We start from the raw sequence: 16595 nt of genomic DNA on the forward strand, positions 1-16595 counted from the left end.
GGTAGAGGACTAGTACTTAAATGAAGATGATGAAATAAGTGGTAAGACCACATAGACCTTGGGAGTAAATCTTGGCTCTGTGTGTCAATGCAAACACTATTGCCCAAATTGGCAGTCTGTTTTACATCTTCCCTGATTTTTATCTCGACTGCTTTAGTCAAGTGAGATACAAAATGCTATATCTCAAGCTGTGCAGTCCTGGCAACATCTTCGTTAATCTTTTTGGCACACTCTCTCTCAAGTTTAACAACATCCTTCCAACAGCAGTGCAGCCAGAAGCATACACAGTACTCCAGAAATGGCCTCACCAACGTCCTGTACAATCTCAGCATGACGTCTCAATTCCGATACTGAATGGTCAGAGCAATGAAGGCACATGTGCTAAGCACCTTCTTAACCACCCTGCCTACCTCTGACACGGCTTTCAAAGAATTATGCACCTGAACCCCTGGGTGTCTCTGTTTGACAACAGTCCCTATTAAAGGGATACAGCTTAAAATCCCATGAAACAGGGTGCAATGACACTGTTTGCAACAGCAGACGTGCAAACAGTTTCCCAGTTAATGTGTATTATCTTGCCAATAAAGAATCCATGTTGTTGTTTTTACATCCTCATCATTTGATTGGTACATTTACGTTGAATAGAAGTACATTATAGTGGTCATGTGACAACTCTTGGCCCCAAGGCAAGGGTGCGGTGGGGAGGAAATGAAATTCGGAAGCTACTAACATCAAAGACATGTTTGAATTTTCTGGTTTGTTTATTTTCAGACCTTACACTGTAAGGAAAGAAAGAAGACTTCTCAAATGAGATAGTAGGAACTGCAGATGCTGGAGAATCTGAGATAAGAAGGTGTAGAGCTGGATAAACACAGCAGGCCAAGTAGCATCAGAGGAGCGGGAAAGCTTGCTTCTATGATGCTGTTTGGCCTGCTGTGTTCATCCAGCTCTACACCTTGTTAGCTCACACTTCTCAAATGAATCCATTTCGTGGAGTGATCCTGACAGTAATAACTGCAATGGGGCAACACAAGAGCTTCACTTCTTCAGACAATCTTTCAGTTCAGGAGAAAACCCTGACCCTAACATGATAGGGGATGGCTCACATGGCACAATAGTACTGTCCCTACCTCTGAGCCAGCAGACCTCAGTTCAAGTCCCACTTGCTCCGGAAGTATATTCAAACCTCTCTGAACAGATCTCTGAACAGAAATACCAAACCTGACAAGGTGGCATGGCTTTGAAATTAATTAGGTACTTTGAAGAAATTTAACAAGGGCACAAATCTCACAACATTGACTTTGGTGTCCCAATAATACAACAGAAACAAGAAAGTGAAAAACAAAGTTTTGAAAGCTCTACCTTGGACCTATCAACTTTTGTTCCTGTTCTCCACATACTCAAACATGCACACACAGGTACACATACTCCTCTAACTCAGCTTCAACTCGCTGTTCTATAGAACTTTGTCTCATGTGGCGGCCTTCATTCAATTACATTCAACCATTAATTTGGACAAACATCGCTTCACTGCTACCATCAAATATGAAATTCCAGAGAGGCATATGTCATTTGGCTTGGGGCATTAAAAGGTGGGGATTTCTGGTTTTGACAATAATGCATCATGCTGCCTGAGCTATGGATTGTCTTCTCCATCCAGCCCCGTGCTGTGGTCAGGAAAGCAAGTTCCTTTTACTCCAAGGGAAAACATTAGGATTGTACCTTTTCACTTTCTCAGCGGCAAAATAGTCAATTCATTTGCAGCAGCATGGTCACTCAGTGGTTAGCAGTGCTACCTCACAGCACCAGAGACCTGGCTTCGATCCCACCCTTGGGCACCTCTCTGTGTGGAATTTCCTCCAGGCACTCTGGTTTCCACCCAGAATCTGATGGTGTGCAGGTTAGCTGAATTGGCCATTCTGACATTGTTCCTCGTGTCCTGAGATGAGCAGGGTGGGCGGTTTAGCCTTGGGAAATGCAGGGTTACAGGGATGGGGTAGGATGCTCTTCAGAGGGTCATTGGGACTTGATGGGCTGAATGGCCGGCTTCCAAACTGTATAGATATTATTATTTTGAAAAGCATCTTCAAAACTCAATAACAGGCCATATTATGCTAATATCTAAAAATAATGCCAAATTAAGCTGAAAGTTTGAACTAAGTGCCTATTCTAGTCCTGACAGGCAACTTTTACAATATGAGTAGAACAAGCAAGGGTTGGAAAGGTTTTTTTTTATGGCTACAACAATTTCAAATGTTTTATTACTCTATTCTGTTTTATTACTTCAAATATGTTAGATGCATGTTTGTTTCCTGACCAGACTTGATAAGATATAAGATTGGACAGCGTGCTGAACAAGCCATTGAAGCATACGACATTCAGTTTTGTCACATAAGTAGTGCCAAGTTAGTTTCTGTATTTATTGAATACTTGGTGCAATCAATCATGTTAGCTGGCTATTTATTTACACTTCCTAGCTTTTGCATTGCTGTTTTCTTTCCACTGTCAATAGTTAGCGTGCCAGCCCGTGGCCAAGCATTCAAGGTGGTCACTCAAAGTTGCAGTTGAATGGGTTAGGGGGGGCTCCAAAAGTGAGAAGGCTTTTTCAAAGATACACTGCCTGTGGGAAGCCTTGCTCACCAGGACTGCAAGCTCATTTTCGTGAATAACTCAGTCCATCTGATTGTGACTGAGCTATCTAGACTTTCTTTTTGATTATGGGGCGTGGTGCTGTTGGCTACTCCAGCCCATCTCTATTTGCCCTCAAGAAGATGGTGGTGAGCTACCTTCCAGAACCACTCCAGTCCTATTGGTGTAGGGGGCAACTAAAATGCTGTTTGGAAGGGAATTCCAAGATTTTAATTCAGCGACATCAAGGGAATGACAATATTTTTTCACATCAGGATGCGGCTTGGAGTAGAACTTGTAGGTGGTAAGGCTCCTGGGCACCTGCCATACTGTTCCTCTTGGTGGTAGAGGCTGTGGGTTTGCAAGTTGCTGTCAAAAGAGCATGGGTAAGTCACAAGATGCTACAGTCCATCTTGTAGATGGGGCACAATGCTTCCACTGTGTTAGTGACGAAGGCAGTGAGCATTGAAGGAAGCAGATGAAGTGCCAGTCAAACTGCTTTGTCTTGGACGGTATTGAACCTCCTGAGTGTTTCTGCAGCCCCACCTATTCTAACATTCAATCACACTGCTGACTCCATCACGCTGGGTACAGATCCAGTCCAGCAGTCCTTTGGCAGCATCAGTGATAGTGCTCTGACCCCTGTCTGAGAAGGTTGTGAATTGCAATTGAGGCTCTGATTCTGCCACAGTACTGAGGGAGCTCTGTACTGTTTACACTGCTGTCTTTCTGAGGAAGGTAAACTAGTAGCAGTGCAGGAATTGGAGGGATGTCATCACATTACCCTCCAGATGTTCCTATCCATGAGTATCATGGGAAGAGGCTCCAAAAGCAGCACTGTGCACCATAGCCACTATTAATGACCCTCAGAGAGACATCCACCCCTTCTCATAGGGTCGCACAGCATGGAAACAGATCCTTCAGTCCAACCCAACCATGCCAACCAAGATTCTGAAATTAAATTAGTCCCATTTGCTTACATTTAACCTGTCCTAATGTCTTTTAAGTGTTGCAACCGTACTTTTTGTTATTGTTCACTCACGAGATGAGGATGTTGCTGGCTAGGCAGCATTCATTGTCCATCCCTAATTACCCAGAAGGCAGTTAAGAGTCAACCACATTTCTGTGGGTCTGGAGTCACATGTAGGCCAGACCAGGTAAGGATGGCAGTTTCGTTTACTAAAGGGCATTAGTGAACCAGATGGGCTTTTCCAACAATCAACAATGGATTCACGGTCATCATTAGACTCTTAATTCCAGATTATTTTTTGATTGAATTCAAATTCCACCATCTGCTTTGGTGGGATTTGAAATCAGGTTCCCAGAACATTATCTGGTTCTCTAGAGTAACAGTCCAGCAATAATACCAATCGGCCATCGCCTTCCATAGCCTACATCTGCCAGTTCCTCTGGCATTTCGTTCCACATATGAGCCACTCTATTTGTGAAAAAAGTTGACCCTCAGGTCTCTTTTAAACCTTTCCCCTCTCACCTTAAACCTATACCCCCTATTTGGAACTGCCCGACACTACGGAAAAGATCTTTGTTACTCACCTTATCCATGCCTTCCCATGACTTTATAAACCACAAAAGATCACCCCTCACCCACTTCTGCTCCAGTGAGAAAAGTCCCAGCCTATTTCACCTCTCCTTATAACTCACACCCTCCAGTCCCAGTAACATCATTGTAAATCTTTTCCGAACCCTCCCATTTAATAATATCCTTCCTCTACCAGGGCGACCAGAACTTTACACAGTGCTTCTCATGGAGAGATGGACAATAAGGATCCCACGAAATTGCTATAAGGGGTGTCTTGGTATCCAAGCATCATACTATTGCCTGTATACTGTTTGCACCTTCATTTCATTGTAGTTCAAGAGATTTTACAGTGTGGAATGCCTGCTTTGTTTAACCATGATACTGTAATCTCGATGGGAGGCTTTGTGAAATTTCTGAGGGAAGTGGCAAAGTGCACTATCTGGATTTTCGGCTGTGCCTCCGAGATTAATGCTCTCACCTTGACGGCTGAAAGCGGTGAGTTCAAGTCCCTTTCCAGAGACTTGCATGTAAAATCCTACATTCAGTGCAATGCTGAGAGAGTGCCGCACTGTCAGAGGTGATGCCTTTGAGACTGGGAGGATCACGTCTGAGTGAAAAATCACATTGATCTGAGTGAATCTGAACTTTGACAGGCTGTGCTCAGTCATTAGGGGAGCTTTCAGTATGGGCTCCACTTTAGCATGGTGCCCCGCTCAATAAATTGCAGCATTTCAGCGATGATTCTGAAAGCCGATGAAGCAGAGAGAGAGAGAGAGAGAGAGAGAGAGAGAGATGCACCATTCCGTTACTTTATCTCTTACCTGCCTTGACAGCCAGCTTTCACTTTCATCCTCGTGTTTCTGTAGGAGTAAATAGGTGTTCATGTTAGCACATCCACCAAACTAACTCAGCAACTTTTCATAACATTCACTCCACAAACCCTTGTTGACTCTCCAGTGCAGGTCTGAAGGAGTGCTGCACTGTCAGAGGTGTTGTCACTTGCATGAGGCATTAAGACGAGACCCCCGCTGTTCTCTCAACAACTGTAAAATATGCCCTTAAAACCCTTTGAAAGAAGAGCAGGGGAGTTTTTGTTGTTCCAACTTTCACCTGACCCCATGAGCCCAAGGTCACAGACAACCCTCAGCTCTGCTCAGAATCTCCGCTGCCTGTGAGTATCGTATCTAGCCAAACCAGGTCAGATGGTGGAATTGCCCACCATTTAGCAAAGGCATGGATCCAGCAGATTCACTCACAGGAGAAATCACGGGGCTTGTCCCAAAACCAAGATTGAAGTCTACCAGATTATGGTCCTCACATCACTCCCACACAGCCTTCCATCTTTCTGTGTTCTACCCGCAGCATCAAGCAGCAGGAAAACATATCTCACCCTAAAACTCTTGCTGTGCATTTACTATCAAGAGCTTAGAGTTGCTGATTTGAGCTTAGAATTGCTGGGGCAGCCATAATGTTCGCATGCAGGACTCCCGAATATGAAAGGGGTATTCCCAGAAGCCCACACCACAGGATGTCCCAAACTTGGATAGAATAACACTCTCAGAGCCATTAAGTTAGGCCCGCTACATGGAGTAAAACAGCCAGGGAGAGATCCTAGTGCTGAAGTCACCGTCGTCTAGAACGTCCCAGGAGAACAGAGTCAGCTCCTGACAGTGAACACCTTGAAAAGCCAATACCCTTCCCCAATCTCTGCTGGAAACAGCAAGTACAGTCTTTGCAATCAGACTTGTAAATCAGTTCAACACAGGTTTGGGAAAACATAAACCTCGGCAGAGAACAGTCACTCTTGTTTGTAAATCTAACTGAGTGAGCAGAGAATCCACAAATAAGAGTGACTGCTAGTGAAAGGCGATTATGGAAAAGTAATTCTTCCTTCCTTTCTTTTGAACCGTTTAAACAATATAATGGTGAGCAGAATGTTCTGGAAAGACCCACTTGATGGCTCACTCTGCCCCTTCCCATGGAAAAATGGAAGGTCTTGAATCAGTTTTCATTCTTAACACCCACGCTGCGCAGAGCTCAACGAAATTTACCCTGAACGACCAGTCACCCGGTCACTTTTAACCTGAAGGTCACTTTGCAAGTGAAAGTCAGTCATCAAAGACTTGGACAGGTTGGGAATCAAAACCAGATGGACCCTGTATTTTTCAAAGAACTCATGTGGGTCATTCCATTAGCACTAGAAAGGGCAGAAATGAGTAGTGGGAATCAGATTCTAGATCCTTCTTTTGGCCAGGGCATTGAAACTCCTGTGGGTGACCCACCCTGACAACAGCTAACACAGCAAAAACCAGGGACTCAGCGCGTGATCTTTCTATTCCACAGAGTTAGGAGTCTGAACCACACAGGCCAGGAGGATGGCTGTGGCCTTGTGTTTGTACTTTCTTATCCTCATTGGTGGAAGCTTTATTGAAGGTATTTTTCATTTGCCGGTGTGATTCGATTCCTGCCCACTAGTTGTGTCCATACCTTAGTACAAATCCCTGTCGTGGCCTCACATAAGGTGAGAATGGAAACATTCTGGGCTCTGTTCAGCCAGTTCACTGCAAGTTTAATACTACTTGCCCACGTCACCATGGTAATATAGTATTCCCTGAAAACACAAAGGGAGAAAAACAATATGCAGTCAAGATATTGATGAGCAATCTGTCCCCCCAGTATCTCACTTGTTCCGCCTAACTCTGATAATGATATTTACTTCACAAAGTCAAGGGGTTTGGTGATGGGTCCCACAAAAGATGAGCTCATGTTATTGGGTTATACTGTTATATAAGGTTATCATGTTATAATGTATTCGTAAAGACTGAGGATTGGTTAACAGAGAGTTGGGATTAACAAATCTTTTCCAGGTTGGAAATCTGCAAATAGTGGAGTGCCACAAGCTACAGCCCTAGGATCTCAACTGTTCACTCTTTATATTAATATCTTGGAGAAGGGGGCAGGCCCTAATGCATCCAGAGGGCATTTTGTGATGAAGACATAAGGAATCTTCAACAGATGAAGATTGGTTAAGTGAGTGGGCAAAACTTGGCAGATAGAGTTGAATGAAGGAAAGTGTGATGTTGTGTGTCATTAGGCAGACTATAATTTAAGTGGAGAGAGAGAGAAGCTCGAAAAAGTGCAGCAGACAAATACCTGGATATCTTTGTGCATATAACCTAAAAGAATGAATGAATGATTTTATTGTCACATGTATATTACAACGAGAAAAGCAGTAAAGTACTGTGAAAAGAGTTTGATTGCCACTACAGTCCGGCACCATTTTGAATGCTTTAAGAATTAGAAGGAAATAAAAAGATGGAGCTGAAGGACAGTCCATCAGTCCTGAGCCAGCTCATCATCCTTCCTCCACCACTTTGCCATCTACACCCAACCCAACCAACATCAAAATCACCACTCCCCAGGGCACCATCTTTTGCCACACCCACCAACGTCAGAGTCATGTCACTTGCCGCTGGGCCCACCTCATCGATGTGGCTGCAATGCCCTTCCACCACCTCTTCTCCACCGCAAGTATCCAACACAACCAACGATGAAGTAGCTGATCCTCAGGCGCCATCTCTCGCCGACTTCACTGATGTTACCTCCGCTGCTTGAGCAGCTGCCAATTCCGATGCCAGAACCCGAGCTCACCACCGAAATGTAAGTAGGGGCTCACTTGGGTTTGTGCCGGGCTCACTCAGGTTTGTGCCGGGCTCACTCGGGTTTGTGCCGGGCTCACTCGGGTTTGTGCCGGGCTCACTCGGGTTTGTGCGGGGATTACTCGGGTTTGTGCCGGGCTCACTCGGGTTTGTGCCAGGATTACTCAGGTTTGTGCCGGGCTCACTCAGGTTTGTGACGGGATTTCTTGGGTTGGTGCCAGGCTCACTCGGGTATGTGCCGGGATTACTCGAGTTTGTGCCGGGATTACTCGAGTTTGTGCCGGGCGCACTCGGGCTGGTGCTGGGATTACTCGGGCTTGTGCCGGGCTCACGCGGGTTGGTGTCGGACTCACTCGGGTTTGTGCTGGGATTACTTGGGTTTGTGCTGGGATTACTCACTGCTTCCAATGCTAACTGAGCTCAGGACAAGAGGAGCATAAAGGAAAATAAGCAAGGAAAGAGAAAAAAAAACCCAAAAAAGAGAAAAAGCATAAAAGCAGTTGGGGCAGATGAGCCCTGGCACAGGAGTCCTATTCCATCGCCATCTTAGTGTCATGTAATAGTGACTGAATAGTAACCTAAAGGGTTAATGCACGAGTGCAGTAAGTAATTAAAGATGAAATTGGATTTTTGGCCTTTATTGTTAGTGGGTTGGAGTTTAAAACTTGGGATTTTGGAGTAGATTTGTAGCTTGGGTTGTGGGTGTCACACGTCTCAACCCACACGGACGAGGAGAATCACCACTTCGACTGGGACAACACCAAGATCCTGGGACAGGCTAGGCAGAGACAGGCACGAGAATTCCTGGAAGCATGCCACTCCTCGAAGCATGCTATTAATAAACACGTTGAACTTGAACCCATACACATTCCATTACAGAGAAAAGCTGGAAGTGAGGCAATCCATCGCAACGGACCCCAGAGTTTAAAAACCAGGCAGGAAAACACACCGACGCTTCATCAGAGGCTGCACTGAGGACGTTACCCAGCATGATAACGAAACGTCTGCAAAACAAGAAACCAGCTCGGCAAGCCAACTAACCTCAACATAAAAACAGGGAATTGTTGCTACAAATGTATAGTGTTAGAGAGGTTGCACCTGAACCACTACAATAAAATCAGAAATTTATGGAGAAACTCAGCAGGTCTGGAAGTATCTGCAGAGAGAAAGAAAAGTTAATATTTCAAGTCAAGTGATCCTTCTTCATAAATTCTGCGGAGTACTTGCACAGCTTTCATTCCTGCATTCAAGGATGAATCTACTGGTATTGGAGGCAGTTCAAAAGAGACTCACTCAGCTGATTCCAGCAATGAGGGAGTTGACCTGTCAAGAACAGCAATAACAGGCTTGGCCTTTATTCATTAGAGTTTAGAAGAACGAGGATGGTCTCATTGAAACATGAGGAAGATTGACAGAGGGGATGTTGCGAACATATTTTACATGAGTGGGGGAACTTCAAACTGGGGATATTCATTGTAACTGTGATCCTTCTATCACAGGGTAGTGAGTGTCTAGTGTTCTCTCCCTAAGAGAGGTATGGAGCCATCATCACTGAAAGTGTTTAAGGAAGAGGTCAATAGATCATTGAAATATCACAGATTTGAGGGCAATGAGAGGATGGCTTGAGAGGAGTTGGGGCCTGGGGCAGACTCTGCAATGATCTTACCGAATGGGATGGCAGGCTTGAGGGCTGAATAGTTAACTACTGCTCCTGTTTCTTATGTTACTACATTGTTATGGCCTTAACATTTCAGCCATCTGCATTATCACTGCAGTTAAAACCATTTATAAACTGGGAGGGATGGTGCCGTGGTGGTAGCATTATTGGGCCAGAGACTGGGCTATTATGCCGGGGAGCGTGGGTGCCAGTCCTACTGCAGAAACTGGTAAAATTTCAAACCAATTAATAAATCTGGAATTGAAAGCTAGTTTCAGAGATGGTAACCTTAAACTCATCAGCTGCTCTTGGCAGGATGGACTTCACTCCCCAGGCATGCTTGATCCCAAGGAAGGCCCAGCACTGCCAATAATATTAAGCTGCGTGTTTGATGTTTTCTGTGACCAACATCCCCAAAAGTAGGCAATGTGAAGCTTTCATATGCCCTCCAGCTGACAGGTGGGACTCCTGATGTTGCTGATATTAAATACCACTTCAATATCTGAGCACTTATTCTGAACGGACACAGTGTAGGTGAACAGAGGCTAAAATCAGTTGTGTTGTTTAATTGGTGGCCAAGGCATCAATGGAAGCTTTGGTTATCTGTTCAGGTCAGATTCCCCTGGTGCTATTTGAAGAGGAACAATGAGATCTCTCAATGCATTACTCCATATTTATCATCAACAAACAACAGCCAAAAGAAAACAGGTTGAATGACTAAATAGAAAATAATTGAGTTTTGAAGAAGGGTCACTGGATCTGAAATATTAACTCTGCTTTCTCTGTCCATGGGTGCTACCAGACCCACTGAGATTTCACAGTGATTTTGTTTCAGATCGAATGGCTATTCATCTCATTTGCTGTCTCTGTGACCTTACAGGTGGATATCTTCAATATTTCTGCAGCACATTGTAAGTCCAACTTTACTCCATTTAACTCTATCAACAAACTCCCTTATTTCTTTCACATTGGCTGTTTACCTGAAGTGTCTTTTTAAGGTGATTCATTGAATATCAAATTGTATATGGACGATGCCTGGAGGATATGTGACGAAGGCTCATGATCCTTATTATTATTTTGAAAAATGGCTCCAAGAATATTCCAGCAATAATATTGTGAAGATTTATGCTCCAGAGCTTGCCTTGTCCCTAGACAAGCTGTTCCAGTCCAGCTACAACAACGGCATCCACCTGACAATGTGGAAAACTGTCCAGGTATGCCCTGTACATGAAAAGCAAAACAAATCCAACCTCGTCAACTAGCTCATCAGACTGCTCCCAATCATTGAAGGAAGGTATCATCAACAGTGTTATCAACCAACATTTGCTGCGCGACAACCTGCTCAATTACGCTCAATTAGGGCCATTCAGCTCCTGACCTCATTACAACCTCAATTCAAACTTTGACAAGGTGGTTGCATTCCAGAGCTGAGGTGAAATTGACTGTCCTTGACATCAAGACTGAATTTGATTCAGGGTGGAATCAAAGAGTCCTAGAAAACCTGGAGTCAATGGGAATTGGATTAAAACTCTCTGCTGGTTGGAATCATACCTTACACATAGGAAGATGGTTGTGGTTGTCGGAGGTCAGTCATTTCAGCTCCAGGACATCCCTGCAGGAGTTCCTCAAGGCAGTGTCCTGGGCCCAATCATCTTCTGCTCTTTCATCAATGACCTTTCCTCCATCATAAGATGAGAAGTGGAAATGTTCCAACAATGATTGCACAATGTTCAGCACCATTCGCGATTCCTCAGATACTGAAGCAGTCCAGATTCAAATGCAGCAAGACTGCAGCAACTCAAGAGGTTAGCTCACGACCACCTCCGCAAGAGCAACTCTGGATGGGCAATAAATGCTGGCTCTGTCAGTCATGCAGTTAATCCCATGAATGAATAAACATTTTGTGTCGATATATCTGGTGTTTACGCAGTGAAATTGAATTTGCAGCTTCAATCATTTTCTTTGGAGTTGGCAAGGGAAGGGCCCGCCTCTCTGGTTGGACATATTCTTGGAAGTGGTATCACATGACTTCCAGCCTTCAACTGCCCTGCCCCTCCCTCCCTCCCCATTGGTTGTTCACTATGCCTGTATGCACAGTGCTAATTGTGGCTATCAGCCAATCAACCTCTCCTCTAAGGTCTCATAACTCAAATGGTTCTTTATCAAAAGTTTCCAAAGAAATACAACTGTTCTAATGCTCCCATAATTTGCAAAATTTGTAATAAATAAAAGCATTAGGCTTTGGAGCAAATTTCATGGGGAGTCGGGTGTATTAAAAGCCATTTACAGTATAACATCTAGTCTTCTCAAGCTGTGCAAGAAAGGTGAAAACATTTTCAAAAAGTAAATAGTATAACCTGCTGATGGGGGACAACCTGTCTTTGCAACAATCTAATTCCAATTTGCTGTTCATCAAATGCATTGGACTAAGCAGTTGTTATACAGAAGCACAACAAGCATCGCTACATAACTAATCACTTTGGAGTCGGGTATCGGGTGTTGCTGAAAAGAGACACATTTTGTTGAAGATTTTTTACCATGTGCTTATCAGGATATTTTGCAATAAATATCAAAGTAAAAGGAAAACCATATTCATGCTGCAGAGTGGAGCGTGCTGATTGGTTGGCGAATGGAGTCTGATTGGTAGATGTGTTGCCTTGGAGAATGCATCAGTTCATGATGACTGGCAGTTAACCACCAAGCCTTTTAACATTTCTAATCAGGCAAATTGACTTTTGATTGGTCAAGACATTTCTCTGAGAAATGAACAACCTATTTTGTTGAGTAGAAACAGGCACAATGAGTGTTTATCATCTTTATATCTGCAAAATACATGACCCTAGATATAAATATATGTAACTTTCCACTGGTAAGCCCAGAACCAGAACACACAGTCTCAGAATAAGGGGTAGGCTATTTAGAGGGTGCTGAATCATTGGAATTCTCTACACCAAAGGGCTAAGAAGCTCAACTATTGGTTATTTTGAAGACAATTAAATAATTTCTTGGCCCTATTGTTATTGATAATAGTTGGTGGATAAAAGTGATAAAGAGGTGGCTGATCAGTTTAAATGGTGGAGCTGGCTCAACAGGTTGATGGATTGCCTTTGCTCATATTTCAAGTTCTATATAAAATTTGGGCCCAAATGTCTGTAAACCTAAATTTGAGCCCAACGCAAGAGTGCTCTTGCAGCTACCCTGAATCAAATGCTTCCTTTGCTTTCTAGTTCATCCCAATGAGTCAGGTCAGAATATAAAATTTGTGCAAGTTCTTTTTCAAATACAGCAACTGAAAACTGACACATGTTTTAAGAAGGGAAGTAGGTGAGAGTTTTACTTCATTCTGGTGTCCTCTGGAGGGATCACCTCGCGAGTATGAGTTGGTCCATTCAAGTTCACCACAAACAGTGAGATTGTTGGATTTTCTTGGCCAGCCTACAGTCAAACAGATAAGAATGGATATGACATTAGAATGAAGATGATAAATTTTAACAGTTTCAGCAGGACATGTCTAAAAAATACATAGTTAATTGTTCACTGCAGTTAAATACACATGTTAATCAGCAGCTTTTTTATATTTATTCATGGGATATGGGCAGCAATGCCCAACATTTACTGTCCAAAGGAATCAAACACATTGCTGTGGCTGGAGTCACATGTAGGCCAGATAGGAGATGGATGGCAGATTTCTTTCCATACAAGGCATTAGTCCAGATAGTTATTGAAGAATAATAACTGACAACAGCAAGTGTTAGGCAATCTTTTTCTTCAATTCAAATCACATGTTACAATGTGACACAGTGGAATTTGAACCAAAGTCACACGGCATTAGCTCGGGGCTCTGGATTACTGGTTCAATAACTTTACCACATGCCTCCATTAAGAGGGGGTAAGAAGAAAAAGAAGTGAGAAGATAAAAGAAGTAAAATGAGGTGAATATCTGGGCAATAGTGATCATAATATAATATGACAATATATCTGACAACTTAATATTATTCAGATGATGTCAGTGAAGGACAGCAATTTGGGGGCGGCACGGTGGCTCACTGGTTAGCACTGCAGCCTCACAGCGTCAGGAACCCAGGTTCGATTCCAGCCTCAGGTAACTGTCTGTGTGGAGCTTGCACAGTCTCTCCGTGTCTGTGTGGGTTTCCTCCGGGTGCTCCGGTTTCCTCCCACAGTCCAAAGATGTGCAGGCTAGGTGGATCGGCCATGCTAAATTGCCCATAGTGTTCAGGGGAGTGTGGGTTATAGGGGGATGGGTCTGGGTGGGATGCTTCAAGGGGCGGGTGTGGACTTGTTGGGCCAAAGGGCCTGTTTCCACACTGTAGGGAATCTAATCTAATCTAACCTAGTCAATGTGTCAAAAACCAAGTTAACAAATCAGAGTAAGGCTGATTTTGAGGTGCTGAGAATATGACTTGGAAAAACAGCATGGACTCCTGTATTGCCAAACAACAATGTAGAAAATACATTGCTGTGGCTGGAGTCACATGTAGGCCAGATAGGGGATGGATGGCATATTTCACTGGAGCGCTGAAAAAAATATACCATGTTGAAAGGAAAGTACGCTCCAGATGAATTTAGACATTAGGGAACAGCTTCAGTAAAGGTTTTACATTATATTACATAGACATGCTTCTGAAAGAAAATTTTCCAAAACTCAAATAAGCTCAAAAAGAGACTGACCCAGGTAGAGATAATGCAATGTATTTTGTGTGCAGTTAGTCTTCATTTTGATCCAAAAATTTTACTTTGAATAAACATGAAAAACCTGCCCACACTGTGGTCTGTAAGTTGCTTTCCTCTTTAATAGTTACCTTTGGATAAGGATATGTCTTTCCGGTGGGATAAAGGGAGCTAAGGTACATCGGGATTTCCATCGTGTGGACCTTTGAATCATTAATTGTAGCGTAGGCCAGCCTGGCTCCATCTGGGGACCACCAGTGAGCAATATTGGTTTTCAGAAGTTCTTCTGTGAAGATAAGCAGAGTAGTATCATTTTATGAGAGATGACTATAAACATTCAACTGGGTAGAGGCACTCTGGAGAAGCAGGACACATTTATAGCTGATGTCCAAATATGGAGAGAAGTCACCACAGAAGTCAGCTCAGTCTTCCTCGGAATCAACACAAGGAAAGCGATGGACCCGGACAGTGTCCCTGGACAACTCAGATCATGCGCAAACCAACTGGCAGGCATATTCACCAACATCTTCAACGTCTCCTCCTACAAGCTGAAGTTTCCGCCTGCTTCAAGAAGACCAACATCACTCCCATATCCAAGAAAACACATGCAGTGTGCCTTAATGCCTACCGCCCAATAGCTCTGACTTCAATAATCATGAAGTGCTTCGAAAGGCTGGTCATGGCCTACATCACCTCCAGTCTCCCATCCAGCCTTGATCCCCTACAATTTGCCTGCTGACATAACAGGTCCACTGCAGACACCATTTTCCCAAACCTGCACTCATCCTTGGAACATCTGGATAACAAAGGCACCCATGTCAGGCTCCTGCTCATTGACTAAGCATCACCTTCAACACCATTATCCCCACTAGACTGATCTCAAAACTCTGAGATCTTGGTATCAGCTCTGCTCTCTGCAATTGGAATCTGTCTCTCAATGTCAGCAAATCTAAAGAACCGATCATCGACTTCAGAAAGGAAGGAGGAGAACTCGCCCCCATCTACATCAACAGAACTGAGGTTGGGAGAGTGAAGAGCATCAAGTTCCTCAGAGGGATGATAACCGATGACCTGCCCTGTATTTGCTACATAAATGTGACAATCAGGAAGGCCCAACATCACCTCTTCTTACTCAGGCAGCTCTGGAAATTTGGCCTGTCCATAAGCTCCCTCACCTACTTCTACAGATGCACCATTGAAAGCACACTGTCCGGGTGCATAATGGCCTGGTATGGAAACTGCTCTGCCCAGGGCCGTAAGAAACTACAGAAGGGGATGTGCACATCCCAGACCATCACGGAAGCCAACCTTCCATCCATGGATTGCATTTACACGGCTCGCTGCTGAGGAAGGCAGCCAACATCATCAAAGACCCATCGCACCCTGGTAATGACCTCCTACAATCTCTTCCGTCAGGCGGAAGGTACAGACACCTGACCACATGCACAAGCAGGTTCAGGAACACCTTCTTTCTGGTCGTTATCAGACAGTTGAATGGATTCTAGCCTCAAGTAGTGCAACTTGGATGATTGTAAGTCTTTTTGATCTGTACATGCTTTTCTTGCTGCTCATAAACAAAGCTTTTCACTGTATTTCAGTACATGTGACAAACAATCAATCATTTGCCAGCATTTAGCCGATATGCCCCTTAATTCTTCCTGTTCATATACCCATCTAGGTGCCTTTTAAATATTGTAATTGTACCAGGCTCCACCACTTTCTCTGGCGGCTTATACCATGCACTCACCACCCGCAGCATGAAAAAGATGCCACTTGGGTCCTTTTCAAAATTATTCCACCCTCAGCTTAAACCTCTGCCATTTGGTTTTGGACTCTACGACCCTGGGAAAAAGTCGTTGGTTATTCAAAAGGTTTCAGTTCCAGTTTTATGAGATGAGCTTGTCATGGTGGGATTTGAGCTCCTGCTCTCAAGCATTAATAGTGAGTGACATGACGACTCTGTCACCTTCAGTACTGTGATGCTTCCTGTGGATGACACTCACTATATCAGTAGCGGAGGGATGGCTGCTTAAATTGGCACATGGAAGGTAACATTCTTTGTCGCCCATGGAGTTCTTGAATGTGCTTCCCGAAAAGAAGGGGCTAACAGATTCAATTGTAACCTTCAGAAGGAAATTGAACATATACAGGAAATTGAAAAAATTTGCAAGTCGGTGGGGAGAAAGTCAGGACAGGTAAGGAAAGCTCCATGATCTCAGCACTAGGAGGAGAAGAAATTTCTTTAACCAGAGAATGGTAAGCTTGTGGAGTGAACACAAGAAGGAGGTGGATAACAAAGTGTGGAGCTGGATGAACACAGCAGGCCAGGCAGCATCTCAGGAGCACAAAAGCTGACGTTTCGGGCCTAGACCCTTCATCAGAGAGGGGGATGGGGAGAGGGTTCTGGAATAAATAGGGAGAG

General features: G+C 44.0%; 1 protein-coding gene across 10 annotated transcripts in view; it reads right to left on the minus strand.

Annotated features, from left to right (window-relative positions):
- Positions 1 to 16595, minus strand: part of dpp6a (dipeptidyl-peptidase 6a) — a 1430988-nt gene that overhangs the window by 146559 nt on the left and 1267834 nt on the right. For all 10 annotated transcript variants that reach the window (XM_059639738.1, XM_059639748.1, XM_059639745.1 and 7 more), the window contains 4 exons: positions 14305 to 14459; positions 12822 to 12919; positions 6656 to 6779; positions 4990 to 5028 (listed from right to left, as the gene is read on the minus strand). In XM_059639738.1, coding sequence (XP_059495721.1) covers positions 4990 to 5028; positions 6656 to 6779; positions 12822 to 12919; positions 14305 to 14459 — 416 coding nt within the window. The remainder of the gene's footprint in view (positions 1 to 4989; positions 5029 to 6655; positions 6780 to 12821; positions 12920 to 14304; positions 14460 to 16595) is intronic.

The sequence above is a fragment of the Stegostoma tigrinum genome, chromosome 2 (genome assembly GCF_030684315.1).
Source record: "Stegostoma tigrinum isolate sSteTig4 chromosome 2, sSteTig4.hap1, whole genome shotgun sequence".
Taxonomy (NCBI): Eukaryota; Metazoa; Chordata; class Chondrichthyes; order Orectolobiformes; family Stegostomatidae; genus Stegostoma; species Stegostoma tigrinum.